The following is an 18,032-nucleotide window of genomic DNA, read 5'->3' as shown; positions in this document are numbered from 1 at the left end:
AACCCGTTCAAACTGTTTTCACATTGTCATTTAATTGCATAGTTATTATAAAAACATAAATCATAGGCACTTGTTATTATTATTATTATTATTATTGTTATTATTAAAGACTTGTAGAGAAGATGGCCTCTGTGTTAAAAACTTAATTGCTAATTGGAGACCCCACTATATCGACTTCCTGGTTGATCCAATACGGAAGTGCCAAAAACTGAGTGTCTACTAGGAGTAGTTTGCACAAAAGAGCAATTTTCACAGCATAATTAAACCTATTTAAGGCCTCATACAAAAAACATTCTAGTCTGTATGTTTAGGTCATATCTCAATTACAACAATGAGGGTGGGGGGTTTGTACCAGGCTAGTTTTTATTCTTTTCAAGGTTAGTTTATGAATAATGAGGGGCGCAGCCTCTTGAGTGACAGCTAGCCGCTGGCCCTCTCTTCTCCTCGAGGTATGTCAGCCATGCGGACCTATCTCCTTCCCACTCAACGTCACATCAATGCCTTTTTTTGCTAAGAGGAAATGAGGGGAAGTCAAAGTCAGACAAGATGGCAACTCCCGTAGGCGAGTAAGACTGGATCAAGTTGAGAGAACGGACCCTGACGGGTATGCTACATCAATGTTTTTATACATTCTATGATTGGAACTCTCTAATCTTTGACCTTGGGCCCCCTAGCCGGTTCATCTGGTCATGAGTGACACTACTTGACTGTCTGGAAATGAGCTAGCTACATCTCAAACCTACATTCAAGACAAAATGATTAGCAGAAATATAATGTACAATTGCAATGTTGATAACACAAACCTTCTGTCTTTATTTTCAGTGCAGTTCTAACCAGGGCAAATAGTGTGGCGTTGAAGGTTACTGTTCCATCGCTGTTGAGAGGCATGTTCATGGAGACCAACCTCTGAAGAAACACACACACACACACACACACACACACATAGATAATGTTTTATCATTGATCATCATTTAATAAATGACTTAAAATTTAGAAAAAGTGCTGAATAAAAAACAGCAACAAAACTTTATGTTTATAAATTTGACTGCCCAGGGCCCATTGCTTGTGTACTTTGCTTGCAGTTACCAGCTGTGCTGAATAGTTAACTAGGAGAACCTAGCCAATCTTTCAGCCTATTTAACCCTGCCTTCCAGAGACCAGAGCCCGTTATTGTCAAGTGACCCACAGAGACTGCTCATGTCAATATTCATACTTGTATCACCAAATAAACCATTATCACTTCCATAGATATCGCTCCACTAAGGTATCTCCCATTCTAGCACAATAATTCATTGGAGACCAAGGTTCCACCCTTGTCCCAAGGAGCAGATCTGTGGATTCAGTTACTAGAACAACAAACTGCAGGAGAGCCACTGGCCTGTTGATAAGGTGTGAAGGCTCTCAAGGGCCTGGAGAAGACGGAAGGCGAGACACTCAATCTAAATTATGGCCGCGCAGCTGATCTATGGGAGGATGCCACAGGAAGCAGACATGACTGGAGTAAAAACATGCTCTGGAGAGACCAGGTGTTAAAGTGAAAATTCAGGTGTAAAATCATCCCAGGGTCCTACGTAGATTTTCTGCGGCTAACACATTTGTTTACAAATCTTTCCGTAGACCTCGGAGTTTTTGTGCGTCTTGTCGACTGTTTTTGAATATTTTCATCCGACCAAATCGGCAGTAAACACTCCACCTCCGCATCACACCAACGTGAACCTTTCACCGCCATTGTTGTTGTTGTTAAATGTCCGCGCATGGTCCGTCCTTCTATTTTCTATGTCCGAACAGGCGCACATACTGCTACCGCCGTAGGGCTGGTGCTCATGCTTGTAAACATGCGCATGCTCGTGCTCGTACATGTGCAAACGGCTCTGCTAAAGCCCACCTCTCCCGCTGGCCGCAGTTATGCGCGGAGCAGGTGCACTCACACTGCTTCAACGTACTAGGCTTTAGCTGAAAAACGGTTTCGTCCCGGGACAGAAAGACAGTGTGAGTGCGCCCTAATAGAACATACAGACCCTGGGATGATTTTATACTGGAATTACACTTAGCACTCCTAAAGTCACTCCAAGAAACCCTAGAAGACGTCGCAGGGCTTGAAACAATGGACCTGTTTCAGTGGAACCTTGGTGAACTGGTATACCAGATACCAATCCAAACACAAAAAGGAAGAATAGGATTTGGCCACCCTAACCAAATCCGTTCTGTGGAATAATCCCACAGCCAGCCTCAGCCCAACTGGTAGAAATCAAGGCATAAACTAAAGCACTAAAATATGCCCAGGGAAAGATAGTGAACGTCTATTTGGACTCAGCCTACATGGAGCCATACATGTGAATGGAATGATAGCCACACAGGCTGAGAGACAACATGAGATAACTGAAGATGACATAAAACACATGCAGGAAGAAGCAGGAGCCTATGATCTCAGCCAATGGATGAAAGGAGGCGCCGCTGTGACATTCAAGTGCCCCATGGGAACAATAACAAAAACATTTTATCTTACATTGCTTTTTACATTCCATAAATTATTAAATTTAGATGATAACATCGGTTGATAATCAATCCACATCATCAGCATTAAAAATAAATATTTTCCCTAACACAATTATCAGATTAGTAATATTACTATTTGTCTCTGTAGGATCGCCAAGCATAATAGAAATGAAATCAAGTTTAAAACGATTCAGGCAAACAAAAATGAAATCCATCCAAATTGGCAATACCCCTTGATATATATTTTTATTTGGAAGGATCTTAAAAAATTGTTTTTTTATATAATAATGTAAAAAATGTGTGTCTACGGTAAAGGGCAGTCAAAAGAATCCTCTCATTTTTAAAGGTACCATATGGAATAATCTGAGCAGATTTTAATCTTAAATAAAAGTTGATAATTTTGTTTAATTTAATGCCCTTTAACCACCTTGTATTTATTTTAATGGGTTGCGCACTAACAACTTAGACTTTCCACAAGTAATACTGTTTTCCAGTTTCCTCCAATATCCAAGATAAGCAGAGCCTGGCTCTGGTGATGTGGAATGTCACCTCTCTGTGGGGAAAGGAGCCGGAGCTTGTGAGGAAGGTGGAGCGCTACCAGTTAGATCTGGTGTGGCTTACCTCCATGCACAATCCCGGTGCTCCTGGATAGGGGTTGGACCCTACTCTTCTCTGGAGTTTCCCAGGGTGTGAGGCGCCGGACAGGTGTGGGGGTACTCACAAACCCCCGGCAGAGGGCCCCGTTATTGGAGTTCACCCCGGTGGACGAGAGGGTCGCCTCCTTACGCCTGCAGGTGGTAGGTGGGAACTCTGACTGTTGTTTGTGCATATGCATCGAACAGCAGTTCAAAGTATTCAGCCTTCTTGGAGACCGTGAATGGAGTCCTGCATTGGGCTCCAGTAGGGGACTCCATAGTTCCGCTGGGAGACTTCAACACCCACGTGATGGAGACACCTGGAGAAGCATGATTGGGAGGAACGGCCTCCCTGATCTAAATACGAGCGATTGTCTGTTATTACACTTCTGTGTTAGTCACGGATTGTCCATAACGAACACAATTTTTGAACATAAGGATGCTGTGTACATGGTACCAGAGCACTCTAGGCTAAAGGTTGATGATCAATTTTGTGATTGTATCATCTGATCTGAGGCCATATGTTTTGGTCACTCAAGTGAAGAGAACTGATCACTATGTGGTGATGAGTTGGGTCAGAGGATGGGGGAAGATTCTGGACTGACCAGGTAAGCCCAAACCTGTAGAGCGGGTGAACTGGGAATGTCTGGAGGAGGCCCCTGTCCGATAGATCTTTAACTCACACCTCTGGCAGAGCTTTTCTGGCGTTCCTGTGGCGGTTGGGTTGGGTGCATTAAACCGGAGTGGGCAATGTTCAAAGCTTCCATTGCTGAAGCTGGGGTGGTGAGCTGTGGCCTCAAAGTCTTAGGTGCCTCAAGGGGCAGTAACCCTTGAACATCATGGTGGACACCGGTGGTCAGGGAAGCTATCCGACTGAAGAAGGATTCCGTCCGGGATATGTTATCCCAGAAGACTCCGGAGGAAGTTGCAAAGTACCGACGGGCCAGAAGGGTCGCCTCTGCGGTGTGGGAGAAGTCATGGAGAAGGACTTTCTGGCCGCACCAAGGTGGCTCTGGAAAACCATTCAACACCTCAGGAGGGGAAAACAGTGAACCGTCCAAGCTGTTTACAGTAAGGACGGGACGCTGGTGACCTCAACTGATGAGGTAATCGGGCGGTTGAAGGAGCACTTTGAAGAAATCCTTAATCCGACTAACATGCCGTCTTTTGTAGAGGCAGAGCTGGAGGCTGATGGGGAATCATTGTCATTATCTCTGGCGGGAAGTCACTGAGGTAGTCAAACAACTCCACAGTGGCAAAGCCCCAGGGATTGATGAGATTCGTCCTGAAATGCTGAAATCTTTGGGTTGGGAGGGGCTGTCTTGATTTACACGTCTCTTCAACATTGCGTGGAAGTCTGGGACAGTAGCAAGGGAGTTGCAGACCGGGGTGGTGGTTCCCCTGTTTAAAAAAGGGGACCAGAGGGTGTGTGCCAATTACAGGTGTATGACACTACTCAGCCTCCCTGGTAAAGTCTACTCCTAGCTGGAAAGGAGGGATTGTCCTATAGTCCAACCTCAGATTGAAGAGGAACAATGCGGATTCCATCCTGGACGTGGAACAACAGACCAGCTCTTTACTCTCACAAGAATCCTGGAGGGGGCCTGGGAGTATGCCCATGCAGTCTACATGTGCTTTGTGGATCTGGAGAAGGCATATGAACCGGCCCCTCTGGACAAACTGTGGGACATGCTACGGGGGTATTGGGTGAGGGGGTCACTTGTGCACTTCACTGTGCGTCACTTTGGGCCAATCAATCTCTGTACACTGGAAGTGAGAGCTGTATCTGGATCCTCCCCCAGGGGTGCGCTTTGTCACCACTCCTGTTTGTGATTTTCATGGATAGGATATCGAGGCGTAGTCGTGGTGGGGAGGGGTTTCAGTTCGGTGGGCTTTTGGATCTTGTCTCTGTTTTTTGCAGATTATGTGGTCCTGATGGCTACGTCGGTTAGTGACCTTCAGCACTCACTGGATCGGATGGCAGCTGAGTGTGAAACGGCAGCACCTCTAAATCTGAGGCCATGGCTCTCAGCAGGAAAACTCCAGGTAGGGAATGAGTCCTTACCCCAAGTGAAGGAGTTCAAATACCTTGGGATCTTTCACAATGGAACGAGAGTTTTGCTGGATAATCTGAGCAGCGGGGGAAGTATTGCAGTTGCTCTACGGCACCGTTGTGACGAAAACAGAGCTGAGCCGGAAGGCAAAGCTCTCGATGTACCTGTCAATCTTCGTTCCTACCCTCACTTATGGTCAGGAAAGCTGGGCCATGACCAAAAGAACGAGGTCGTGGGTGCAAGCGGCCGAAATGGGTTTTCTCAGGAGGGTGGCTGGAGCCTCCCTTAGAGATAGGGTGAGGAGTTCAGCCATCTGCGAGGAACTCAGAGTAGAGCCACTGCTCCTTTGCGTTGAAAGGGGCCAGTTGAGGTGGTTCGGGCATCTAGTAAGGATGCCCCCTGGGCGCCTCCCTAGGGAGGTGTTCCAGGCACGTCCAGCTGGGAGGAGACCTCAGGGAAGACCTAGGACTTGGTGGAGAGATTATATCTCTACACTGGCCTGGGAACGCCTTGGGATCCCCTGCTAGAGCTGCTGCCCCCGCGACCCGACCCCGGATAAGCGGTTGAAGATGAGACTAGATGAGATGAATTAATTCCTATTTATACAGGCATATTTTGAATAAAACAATCCATTTTTTTTACTGAAAAAATAAATAAATAAAGAATTACAACAGAAGATACATGGATTTTCCTTGTGGTTAAGACTGATCCAACATAATAGACACAAAACAAAACATAACATAAAACACAAAAAATAAATTAATACCTTGTGAAATTAAGCTTAAAACGGGGATACGTTTTACAACTTTGCCGTCACGAACAGTTACATCATGTGGTTGTGTTACCATGGGAATAGCATTGAGACGTTATCATCCTTCGACTTCTTCCAATGTTGACATCCCGTGTTGACATCCCAGTTATTGTCCATCACATCTGTAAAGTTTGCCGTTTATGTATAGTTTGTCAACCAAAAGGCAAACTTTTTGCACCTTCTGTCTCAGATCATTAATAACTGGAAATAGCCTGCGCTAATTCTCAACCACTTTCACTGGATATTGATCATGTAACATCATGTACTTTTCAATTCAGACGAAGAATGTGATCCTTACATTTTGAACTAACTTGACAACAAAAGTTCTTGGTTTACCTTGTTTCTTGTGTTGCCTTAAAGCTGCAGAACACCCACACAGGTGTTTTCAGTTATTCTGGCTGATCAGGCCACTGCTTGGGTTGAAGGTGGACGGGGCTTTAATCAGAATTTGATGGGGATCTATGAGGTCATAAGTGTCCCTCTATCAATAAGAATGATAAAGATATACTTTGTTTTACCTTAAGAGGTGAAACAAAGCTAACAGGAGACTCTGGAAGATGTCAATCATTCACAGTAGACACAACCACACAGTCCTGAAAAGAGATCAACTAATTCAATTCAATGGACAGAGAGAGACAAAGACAGACACAAAGACAGAGACAGACACACTTCCAGTAACTATAATAATATCTATAGTAATGTGAATAGGACTTATATGTTATGGCAGTTAATACAGCAGAATAGTAGAAACAAGCAATGCTAAGGTGATAGATTATAATATAGCAGGAAGCGTCATGCACCACCACGATCAGCAGAGACCTGCAAGACGACAAAGCACAAACAACTACAGGGAAGAAGTGAATTAGTAACATGCATTGATGAGACATGAATGATACAGACAGAGAGGAGAGAAGCTCAGAGTATCTTGAAAAGTATTATCCCCTGGCAGACTAGGCCTATAGCAGCATCATTAAGCAGAACAAAATCATTTAAAAAATAACAACATTGTTAAAGGATTGTAAGTTTTAAGTTTACTCTTAAATATGGGGACAGTGTCTGCCCCCCGAATAACATTTGGGAGTTTGTTCCACAGGAGAGGAGCTTGATAGCTGAAGGCTCTGCCTCCCACTCTACTTTTGGAGACTCTAGGAACGACAAGTGGCCCTGCATTCTCAGAGCGCAGCGATCTAGTTGGGTAATAGGGTACTATGAGCCCTTTAAGATACAACGGAGCTTGACCAATGAGAGCTTTTTATGTAAGGAGAAGGATTTTAAATCCTATTCTAGATTTTACAGGTAGCCAGTGCAAAGAAGCTAATACAGGAGAAATATGTTGGCTTCGATTTGTTTTAATTAGTACACAAGCTGCAGCATTTTGGACCAACTGGAGACTCTTAACAGACTTATTGGAGCAGCCTGATAATAAGGAGTTGCAATAGTACAGCCTAGAAGTAACAAATGCATGGACTAGTTTTTCTGCATCTTTCTGAGACACAATGTTACTAATTTTCCGCAATATTATGCAGGTTAAAAAATATGCAGTCCTTGTCGTTAATTTTGAGTGAGAATCGAAAGGACATATCCTGATCAAAAATAACACCAAAATTCCTAACTGTGATGCTGGAGGACAACACAACGTCATCCAGAGTAAAAATATCTTTAGCTATTGAGTTTCGGAGGCCTTTGGGGCCAAGTACAATAACTTCAGTTTTTTTCTGAGTTTAACGTCAGAGAATTGCAGGTCATCCAGCTTTTTATTTCCTTAATGCACATTTGAAGTTTAGCTAACTGATCGGTTTCTTCAGGTTTAATGGACAAATATAATTGTGTGCCATCAGCATAACAATTTATGGAGTGCTTCCTTATAATATTTCCTAAGGGAAGCATATATAAGGTGAATAGAATCGGTCCAAGGACAGAACCCTGTGGAGCTCCGTGACTGACTTTAGTGTGCATGGAGGATTTGTCATTAACATTTACAAACTGAGATCTATCTGATGAATACGACTTAAACCAGCTTAATGCCAATTAGATGCTCCAGTCTTTGTAGCAGGATGTGATGGTCAATAGTGTCGAAGGCAGCACTAAGATCTAGTAGAACAAGCACAGAGACAAGTCCTTTGGCTGAAGCTATGAGAAGGTTGTTAGTCATTTTTAACAGTGCTGTCTCAGTGCTATGATTCGCTCTAAATCCTGACTGGAAGTCCTCAAATAACTCATTATTATGTAAAAAGTCACACAGCTGATTGGCGACTAATTTCTCGAGGATCTTAAAGAGAAAAGGAAGGTTAGATATGGGTCTATAGTTGGCTAGTACCTCAGGATCAAGACTGGGCTTTTTAAGAAGAGGTTTATTTACAGCTACTTTAAAAGACTGTGGTACGTAACCTGCTGATAAAGACATGTTAATCATATCTAATACAGGAGTGCTAATTAAAGGTAACATTTCTTTAAGTAACCTAGTTGGAATAGAGTTTAGGAGACAAGTAGAGGGCTTTGATGTGGAAATAGTAGAGGTTAATTTGTTAAGGTCAACTGTAGAAAAGCAGTCCAAGAATATATCAGGTCGCACAGTTGTTTCTAAGGTTCTTGGGGTTGAAGAAAAATTGGTGCCAAGCAAGTTGATTTCGTCTCCAATAGTTATAATTTTGTCATTAAAGAAAGTCATGAAGTCTTTACTACTGAGGGTTATAGGAGTACATGGCTCAATAGAGTTGTGGCTCTCTGTCAGCCTGGCTACAGTGCTGAAAAGAAATCTAGGATTGTTCTTATTCTCCTCTATTTAAGATGAGTAATAGGCTCCTCTGGCATTACGGAGGACCTTCCTGTATATTTTTAGACTTTCTTGCCAGACTGTGAGATTCCTCCAGATTCCTTTAGTGGAGCGCCATTTTCTTTCCAATTTTCACGATATTTGTTTTAATACACGGGTTTGTGAGTTATACCACGGAGCTAACTTCTTCTGTTTCATTATCTTCTTTTTTAAAGGAGCAACATAGTCGAGTGTTGTTCGTAGTGAGCCTGCAAGGTAATCAATTTCAGAGAAACTAACGTTAGTACAGGAATCTTGAATATTAGGATAAGGCATTAAAGTAAATGCAGATGGAATCGCTTCCTTAAATTTAGTTATAGCACTATCAGATAAACATCTAGTGTAGAAACTTTTGCCCAGAGGTGAGTAGTCCTGTAATATGAATTCAAAAGTTATTAAATAATGGTCAGATAAAATAGGATTCTGTGGAAAGACTATTAAGTAATTGATTTCCACACCATAAGCCAAACAAGGTTGAGGGTGTGATTAAAACAGTGAGTAGATTTATGTACACTCTGACTAAAACCGATCGAATTTAATAGAGAGATAAACGCAATACTAAGGCTATTATTATCAACGTTCACGTGAATATTAAAATCTCCTATAATGATAACTGAATTTGACAGAAACTCTGAGAATTCAGATAGAAATTCAGAGTACGGACCAGGACCACGGTACACTATAAGAATTATAATTGGCTGCACAGTTTTCCAGGTTGAATGTGAAAGACTAAGAACAAGACTTTCAAATTAATTATAATTTAGTTTAGGTTTAGGGTTGATTAATAGGCCTGAGTCATAAATAGTTGCAATGCCTCCTCCTCGACCAATGCCTCGAGGAATATGAGTGTTAATATGACTGGGAGGAGTGGATTCATATAAGCTAACATATTCTTCATGACGCAGCCAGGTTTTAGTCAGACAGAGTAAATCAATATGATTATCTGATATCAGATCATTTACTAATATAGCTTTAGATGACAGAGATGTGATGTTTAAAAGTCCACATTTTATTTTATGATTTTGTTGCATAATTGCAGATTTTGTGTTGATTTGTATCAAGTTTTTCTGTATAGCTCCTCTTCTGTTCATTTTTGATCTAGTTAATTTAAATGATGGTGGGTCAGACAGCGTTTGTATATACTATACTGAGCTGGAAAATTCTCCACAGGGAGCGCAGAGAGGTGTGTAAGACTTCCACTCTGCTTCCTGGGCATCTGTGATAAGGGCAGCCGGAGAGGTATATTAAACTGCAACTCTGCTTCCTGATCCCAACACTGGGTTGTCATGGTTTTAGACCGCTAACAACTGCAGCCAGGTTCTTAGATATGAGAGCGGCACCCTCCAAAGTAGGATGAATACCATCTCTCCTAAAGGGACCAGGTTTTCCCCAGAAAGACTGCCAATTATCTACGAAGCCCACATTATTTACCGGGCACCATCCAGACAGCCAGCGACGGAATGATGACATGTGGCTATACATGTCATCGCAAGTCAAGTTGGGCAGGGGACCAGAGAAAAGTCCAACATAGATTTTGCATAAGCACACACCGACTCCACATTAATTTTAGTGACCTCCGATTGACGCAATCGGGTGTCATTACCGCCAACGTGAATAACAATCTTACCATATTTACGTTTATCCTTAGCCAGCAGTTTCAAATAATGTCACCCGCTCTGGCCCCTGGGATGCATTTTACTATGGTCCCTGGTGTCGCTAAGTTCACGTTTCTCAGAATGGAGCTGCCAATAACCAGTGTTGTTTCCTCAGCCGGTGTGTCCCTGAGTGGAGAAAACGTGTTTGAAACGTGAATGGGTGGACGGTTAACCATAGGCTTCGATTTAGAACTATGCTTTCCTCTCACAGTCACCCAGGAGCACCCTGGCTGCTCAGGGATTGCCGGGGGACGGCTGGCGGAAGCTAACGCTACACTATGTGGCTTCACACTGGCGAAAGTTACAGGTGGCCGGCTAGCTACCGTAGCACAAGACTGAGCTTCCATGGTGCGGAGCCGTGCCTCTAACTCACTGAGCCTCCAACGCTACAAATACATTACATGTATTACATTTACCATTATCAGTAAAGGAGGCAGAGGAGTAGCTAAACATACTACACTCCGAGCAAGAGAGAACAGGAGAGAGAGCGGGGGAAGCCATCACCAGCCGTGAAGCTAACTGCTAAGCTAAAGTGGCTAATAGCGTGTAACGTTTAACACTATGGCATTAGCAAGAAAGCAGCTGAAAGAAGGAGAGCTGTGAGTGCTTGAGCAGAACCAGTGGATGTTTAAATGTTAAGCGGTAGTTAGCCGCTGTGGTGAATATTATAGCAAAAACAGCTGAATTTAATGAGAGCAGCAAACAGTGAAACAACAAGTAACCAACACACAAGCACAGGAAATTACGTAATACGTCACCGTAACACGTCAGCACTTACTAGCTAGCTATTAATATCCCAGAGTGATAAGGTCAGATAAAAGATCATGTTTCAGTAACAAAGAGTTAGCTAAGGTAGAACAGGCCTAAGGGATAGCTTACAAGTTTGGCAGGATTTGGTAGAGAGAGGCCAATCAGACATGTAAAAGAAAGAAAGCAAAAGTGTGCCAGGGCACTAAGCTAAATTAGGTAGATGCATTGTCGCTTGCACTAATGTCCATGAGATGTTCACAAATGGTCAAACCCACTTCACCCCTCATGAACTGTTGACTGGTCCCCCCCATGCCTGGGCCCCCTGGAACTTGAAAACACTGACTGAATTTATCAAAGTTTTGTCTACACAGGTCCAGCATGTGGAGAAGGAGCCAGACACACAAAGAAAGGGAAAACTAAAAAATAGGTGCTAACAAAGGTGGACAGGACTGTGGGAAGTGACGGAATACACTACCACTTCAAATAAAAGGTAAAACTGGAGCAATTTGCCACCACCTTACACATTGTGTATCTGCTGAACCACTGTCTCAAACTTTGAGAGAAGGTGGTTCTCTCAACCACTGACAAAGTCTAAGACTTAGCCAAGGAAACATCTATACAAGGAGTTGAAGAGGATTTGGGGAGCTTTAATAATAATTGTGTGGTGGTGTGTCCCTGTGGTGGTGGGGAACACAACAACATAAGACAAAAAACAGAATCCAACCCAAATAAACAGAACACCAATAAATTACCCTACAGCTTTTGACCACATTGAAGAAGACACATATACCACACCCCCACACCATTGATGGGAAAGCCTAGAGCAGTAGGCTCTCAATCAACTAAAGATACCTTCCCTGTTTGACTGTCTCTATACTGTACTTTTGGGCAAACATGTATGGCCAAAGTTGGCCTATGTTCCATTATATCATGCAGACACCCTCCCACTCAATGGACATGGTGTGATAAGTATATTTTCATGACCAGTGTAGTCCGCACCAGTTTTGTAGATGTGTTAGGAGCTGTAAGGTTTACATGTGGGTGTAACTGTGAAATGTGAAATGACATACTAATGAATATGGGAAAAAAGGATTGGGGTTATAATCAGTATAATTCTTCTAAAAGTCAGCTGGCTTTACAGCTATTTCCAGTGAAGGGGTGGAAAACTCCAAACCACTGGTAATCACTTTAAATGACCTTAGGGCCTCAGATAATGATACCTATGTTTCACTCGGTGGGAGTGATCCCACTGGACTATTTGTAGTCCCTGTCTTTTTCCTGACTGAATAATTGTTTGCATTGTGATATGAATATCCCATGCCACATTAAAATCAAATTACAACAATCACAACATTGAGAGATGTATTGTATTATAGTGTTGTCTAATCAAGTATTTTAGTATATTTTTTTTAGGATTGCAATGTGACATGAGGCTGAATTTTTTTTCTTACCTTGCAGGCAATACGATGAGGACAAAACTTTCCGAAACCGAGAGGAGGAGGTATTCTCCGTAGGAGTGTCACCACATCAAGGTGTTTAATTCGCCCACTGACAGAAATAAAACAATAAAATACAAAAAAGGATTTTAATACTGACACAAACAAACAGAGGATATTTAACAATTTAAAAAAATAATGATGTCAACTGGGATCAGCTGGGATCGGCTCCAGCCCCCCACGACCCCAATAGGGACAAACGGTTGAAGATGGATGGATGGATGAAAAAAAAAAAGATCTTAATATTCATTGCGCCTTTCCTTTTATCTAAGCAAAGAGAGATAAGCATATGATCCAACCTGATAGTCACAAAGAGCAGTGTAAAACCCTACTTTAAGTTTATTAAATGAGTTCATCAGCAGGATCAGGCCATTTTCACATCAGCTTTCTAAAGTAGCAGTTCTTAACTAGTTACAACTTTGTTTGTATAAAAAATAGTATAAGTGAGTGTCGACCAATCCAAATTGAATATGTGCTTTTATTTATGCTCATTTATTACTTTGTAAAATGTATATGAATGATATAATAAATTATTTGATTATTTTATATTATCATGTTAACACTCAGTATTCGTTTGACCTATATCTAACTAAGCAGTGTACCAGAAACATATCTATCCAAGAGGAGGATACAGTCACCCAGGTCATTTGGTCATAAACAAGCAAGTCTCTAGCCCTTGTTTAAATAAAGTTGCCAAAAAGGTCGCAAAGGTAGCGAGACAGTGCCCGCCTGGGATTGCTTCGGTGCGGGGAAGGGGCTCACAGCAGCACCCGCTGCTCGTTGAGGATACTAGCTGCAGAGTGATTTGTGCATCAGAGTCCAAAACACCACAAAAGTCTCCAATAACACCAGAAACAGTCGACAGATTTCTCTCTAGAATGGATGAGAATTTGGGAAGTCTACAGATTTGGCAAGACAGTCCCCAGTGTTTGTATTATGATTCCGTGTAGACGGAAAACTTTTTAAGAACGGAGAACAAAAAAGTTTTTTTTCAATTGTGTGGCCATACCCTAAGGCCAGGCCTGAAAGTTCAAAGCTTCCATTGCTGAAGCTGCAGCGGTAAGCTGGGGCCTCAAGGTCTTAGGTGCCTCAAGGGGCGGTAACCCTCGAACACCGTGGTGGACACCGGTTGTAAGGGAAGCTGTCCGACTGAAGAAGGAGGCCTTCCGGGATATGTTATCCCAGAAGACTCCGGAGGCAGTTGCATGGTACCGACAGGCCAGAAGGGCTGCAGCCTTTGCTGTGTCAGAGGCAAAGCAGCAGGTGTGGGAGGAGTTCGGAGAAGTCATGGAATAGGACTTTCAGGCGGCATCAAGGTGCTTCTGGAAAACCATTCGACATCTCAGGAGGGGGAAACGAGGAACCGTCTAAGTTGTTTACAGTAAGGACGGGACGCTGGTGACCTCAACTGATGAAGTAATCGGGCGGTTGAAGAAGCACTTTGAAGAAATCCTTAATCCGACTAACATGCCGTCTTTTGTAGAGGCAGAGCTGGAGGCTGATGGGGAATCATTGTCAATATCTCTAGCGGAAGTCACTGAGGTAGTCAAACAACTCCACAGTGTCAAAGCCCCAGGGATTGATGAGATTCGTCTAGAAATGCTGAAAGCTTTGGGTTTGGAGGGGCTGTCTTGGTTGACACATGTCTTCAACATTACGTGGAAGTCTGGGACAGTGCCAAGGGAATGGCAGACTGGGGTGGTGGTTCCTCTGTTTAAAAAGGGGGACCAGAGGGTGTGTGCCAATTACAGGGGTATCACACTACTCAGACTCCCTGGTAAAGTCTACTCCAAGGTGCTGGAAAGGAGGGTTCGTCCTATAGTCGAACCTCAGATTGAAGAGGAACAATGCGGATTCCGTCCTGGAAGTGGAACAACGGACCAGCTCTTCACTCTCGCAAGGATCCTGGGAGTATGCCCATCCAGTCTACATGTGTTTTGTGGATCTGGAGAAGGCATATGACTGGGTCCCTTGGGAGATACTGTGGAAAGTGGTGCGGGAGTATGGGTGAGGGGGTCACTTCTGTGGGCCATCCAATCTCTGAACACCCAAAGCGAGAGCTGTGTCCGGATCCTCGGCAGTAAGTCGGATTTGTTCCCGGTGGGGGTTGGCCTCCAAGGTAAGCCCAAACTACACAAGCATGTACCGATGACCATTCAGATAACTGTAGAAACAACAGTGGTTCCAGCCACAAGTCTCAAAAATAAACACTCTTCACTGTTTGAACCAGATACATAAAACACAAACACTTACGTGGCCTCAGGATCATATTCTGCCCATATTTTCTTGAACTCATCCAAGTGCTGGGGGCCCAGGATGGACCAATCACGTGTCAAGTAGTCAAAGTTATCCATGATGACAGCCACAAATAGGTTGATGATCTGTGAGGGATAGAGGCAATATATGTTTTACTGTATGTTTGTGTGAGTATGATTGTGACACTGAATCCAGCAGTAAGGTACAGTATACTACAATGTTCACAAATTGCAATAGTTCAATTTGCCTCTACGCAAACACTCATCTGGAAGCCTATTGCACTCCTAAACACATGTAACGCACCATTTCCATTCTAAAGTTTGTATTTGGTGTCATTCATGCCATTGTGCTAGCGTGATTGGCATTCAAAACTTGAGCTTGATTTAAAGTGTAATTCTGGCATAAAATCATCCCATGGTCTTTTTTGGCACTTGCATACATTAAATAAGCCATTGAGAAGTTTTTTTTTTTTACGTGTATGAACTATTAACTGAGGTATCCCGGAGAGTCGCTAACAGTCGCTATCAACCGGACGTGGCTAACACTGATTTCCAGGGGGTAGTACGGTGAAGGCATTAAAACAGCTTATTTTAACCATTAATACTGCTGAAAATAACGCCAAACCTCTGCAGTGTCAAGTCTGCAGTGTCAAGTAGTCAAAGTTATCCATGATGACAGCCACAAATAGGTTGATGATCTGTGAGGGATAGAGGCAATATATGTTTTACTGTATGTTTGTGAGTATGATTGTGACACTGAATCCAGCAGTGAGGTACAGTATACTACAATGTTCACAAATTGCAATAGTTCAATTTGCCTCTACACAAACACTCATCTGGAGCCTATTGCACTCTTAAACACATGTAATGCACCATCTCCATTCTAAAGTTTGTATTTGGTGTCATTCATGCCATTGTGCTATCATGATTGGCATTCCAAACTTGAACTTGATTTAAAGCGTAATTCTGGCAAAAAATCGTCCCATGGTCTTTTTCGGCACTTGCATACATTAAATAAGCCATTGAGAAGGTATTTTTTTCGTGTATGAACTATTAACGGAGATATCCCGGGGAGTCGCTAACAGTAGCTATCAACCGGACGTGGCTAACACTGATTACCAGGGGGAAGTACGGTGAAGGCATTAAAACAGCTTATTTTAACCACTAATACTGCTCAAAATAACTGCAAACCTCTGCAGTACCATGTTTACAGTCCCTACACATAAATCAAGGCACCGACAATCTAAAAAGGGTTAAGAGACTCACAACTCTGTTAAGAGTTCCATTTCAGAGGAGGTTTTCTTGATAATGCTTGATCACTTTAGTCTCTGTCAAAGATGACACTTTGACACTTACCTGTGATGACACTTACCCTTAAAGTGAAATTCCGGTCTAAAATCTGAGCCTTGGATGGCTCTTTCTAGACAAATACACCCATCAAATACGCCTTCCTGACAATTTTGTTGTGTACGAACTACTACCAGAGAAATCCGGGACGGACGCTAACAGACACTTACAGCCAAATGCGGCTAACATGGATAAGCTTGGGGCGGCAACTTGAACGCATTAAAACGGCTTTTTTTAACCACTGATACTGCTCAAGATAACACCAAACCTCTGCAGTAGCATGATAAGAGTCCTTACACTTAAAACAAAGAACCAACAGCATAGTAGATGAACACAGTGTGTATTAAAAGAGTGTTTTGAAACATCTACCAACTCGCCCTGGGTCCCCGCCCCTCTCGTAGTAAACAGACATGCTAATGCCTCTGCCTAAGCGTGTCCATTGGTATTCAAAACAATAAGCCACTGGTTAATCAGAGCACAGTTATCGTACCACAATGGCAGCCTATGAAAAATTTGTGGGTTGGAAGCTTTCATTTTTGTTTCACAGCCGGAAAAGATACAAACACAGACCATTCTATCTCTCTCACTTCAAGCTGCAGGCTAGTCATCTTCCCCTGGGCTTGCTCTCACATATGCTGTGTGTCTTCTGGCCACACACGCCCCCTGCGATCTGCGTAATGTTTTAGTGCTGCAGGGAAAATTGTGAGGGACTTTTCCAAACCTTTTATCATCTATTATTAACTTATTTTTCAGCAAACTGCCACAAACCACAACATCTACGGATTTTGCTGGAATAAATCACCAAAGGGCTCCTTCCTTTTGGATTGCATTTGATAACTGACTTGAATGGATCAGCTTGTACTTGTAAGTAGGTAGGTGCTTTGTTTTATGTGTAAGGACTCTTATCATGCTACCGTAGAGGTTTGTTGTTATTTTTAGCAGGTTAAAAAACACGTTTAAATGCGTTCAACACGCTGCCCGAGTTAATCCGTCTTAGCCGCATTTATCTGGTAGTAGTTCGAAAAATAAATAAATTGTCTTCATGGCTTATTTGATGACTCAATTTGCCTAAAAAGACCCTGGGATGATTTACACCGGAATTTCATTTTAAATGGTAGCCATGCAAACAGTTATATTTTTGAACATGTGGAAGGTAGAGTGTTAACATAAGCGTTATAATGCTCTGTATATGTGTTGAGAATGTGTGAACGTGTGTGGCTTTACCAGAAAGGCACAGAGCATGTAGAAACTCATGAAGTAGATGATGGCAAAGTTTGATCCACAGGTGTTTTCTTCCCCAGGCAGGTAGTCCGACTTGGGGTCACACTTCTTCCCATACATACATGCTAACATCACTTCATGCCATGCTTCTCCTGTAGCACATCTGCACAACAGAGATACCAAAACATCTTCAGTCATACCTGATATTCACACAGAAAAGCCAATATGTCACTTCTGCCTTACTCAATCTGATTACTTTCTCGTTAGCCATTACTATAGGAAGGGCTTGAATTTGTTTTGTGTTCAGAAATTAGAAGGCTTGTAGTTGCAACCGGGCTAGCTTTAATGCAGCTCACATTAACACATTCAACAAATCTCTCATCTCTACTAGAATGCATACACTACTTCCTGAATCACTACAGTGCCTGCCTGGCCTCTAGCACCATCTGCTGGCCAGATGGTATCGTAACATCTCTCTTTACATAACAAATGAAGGAGTC

General features: G+C 42.8%; 1 protein-coding gene across 1 annotated transcript in view; it reads right to left on the bottom strand.

The window, feature by feature from the left end:
* LOC310965473 (dihydropyridine-sensitive L-type skeletal muscle calcium channel subunit alpha-1-like) overlaps positions 1 to 18,032 on the bottom strand; it is a 293,992-nt gene that overhangs the window by 55,210 nt on the left and 220,750 nt on the right. The window contains exons 34-37 of the mRNA XM_083939088.1: positions 17,536 to 17,695; positions 14,963 to 15,090; positions 12,665 to 12,761; positions 804 to 906 (exon numbers count right to left, since the gene is read on the bottom strand). Of these exons, the coding sequence (XP_083795214.1) occupies positions 804 to 906; positions 12,665 to 12,761; positions 14,963 to 15,090; positions 17,536 to 17,695 (488 nt within the window). The remainder of the gene's footprint in view (positions 1 to 803; positions 907 to 12,664; positions 12,762 to 14,962; positions 15,091 to 17,535; positions 17,696 to 18,032) is intronic.

Source organism: Echiichthys vipera (genome assembly GCF_963691815.1).
Source record: "Echiichthys vipera genome assembly, chromosome: X".
In the NCBI taxonomy this organism is placed as follows: Eukaryota; Metazoa; Chordata; class Actinopteri; order Perciformes; family Trachinidae; genus Echiichthys; species Echiichthys vipera.
The sequence above is the reverse complement of the archived record's forward strand: the minus strand, read 5'-3'. Positions and strand labels throughout refer to the sequence as shown.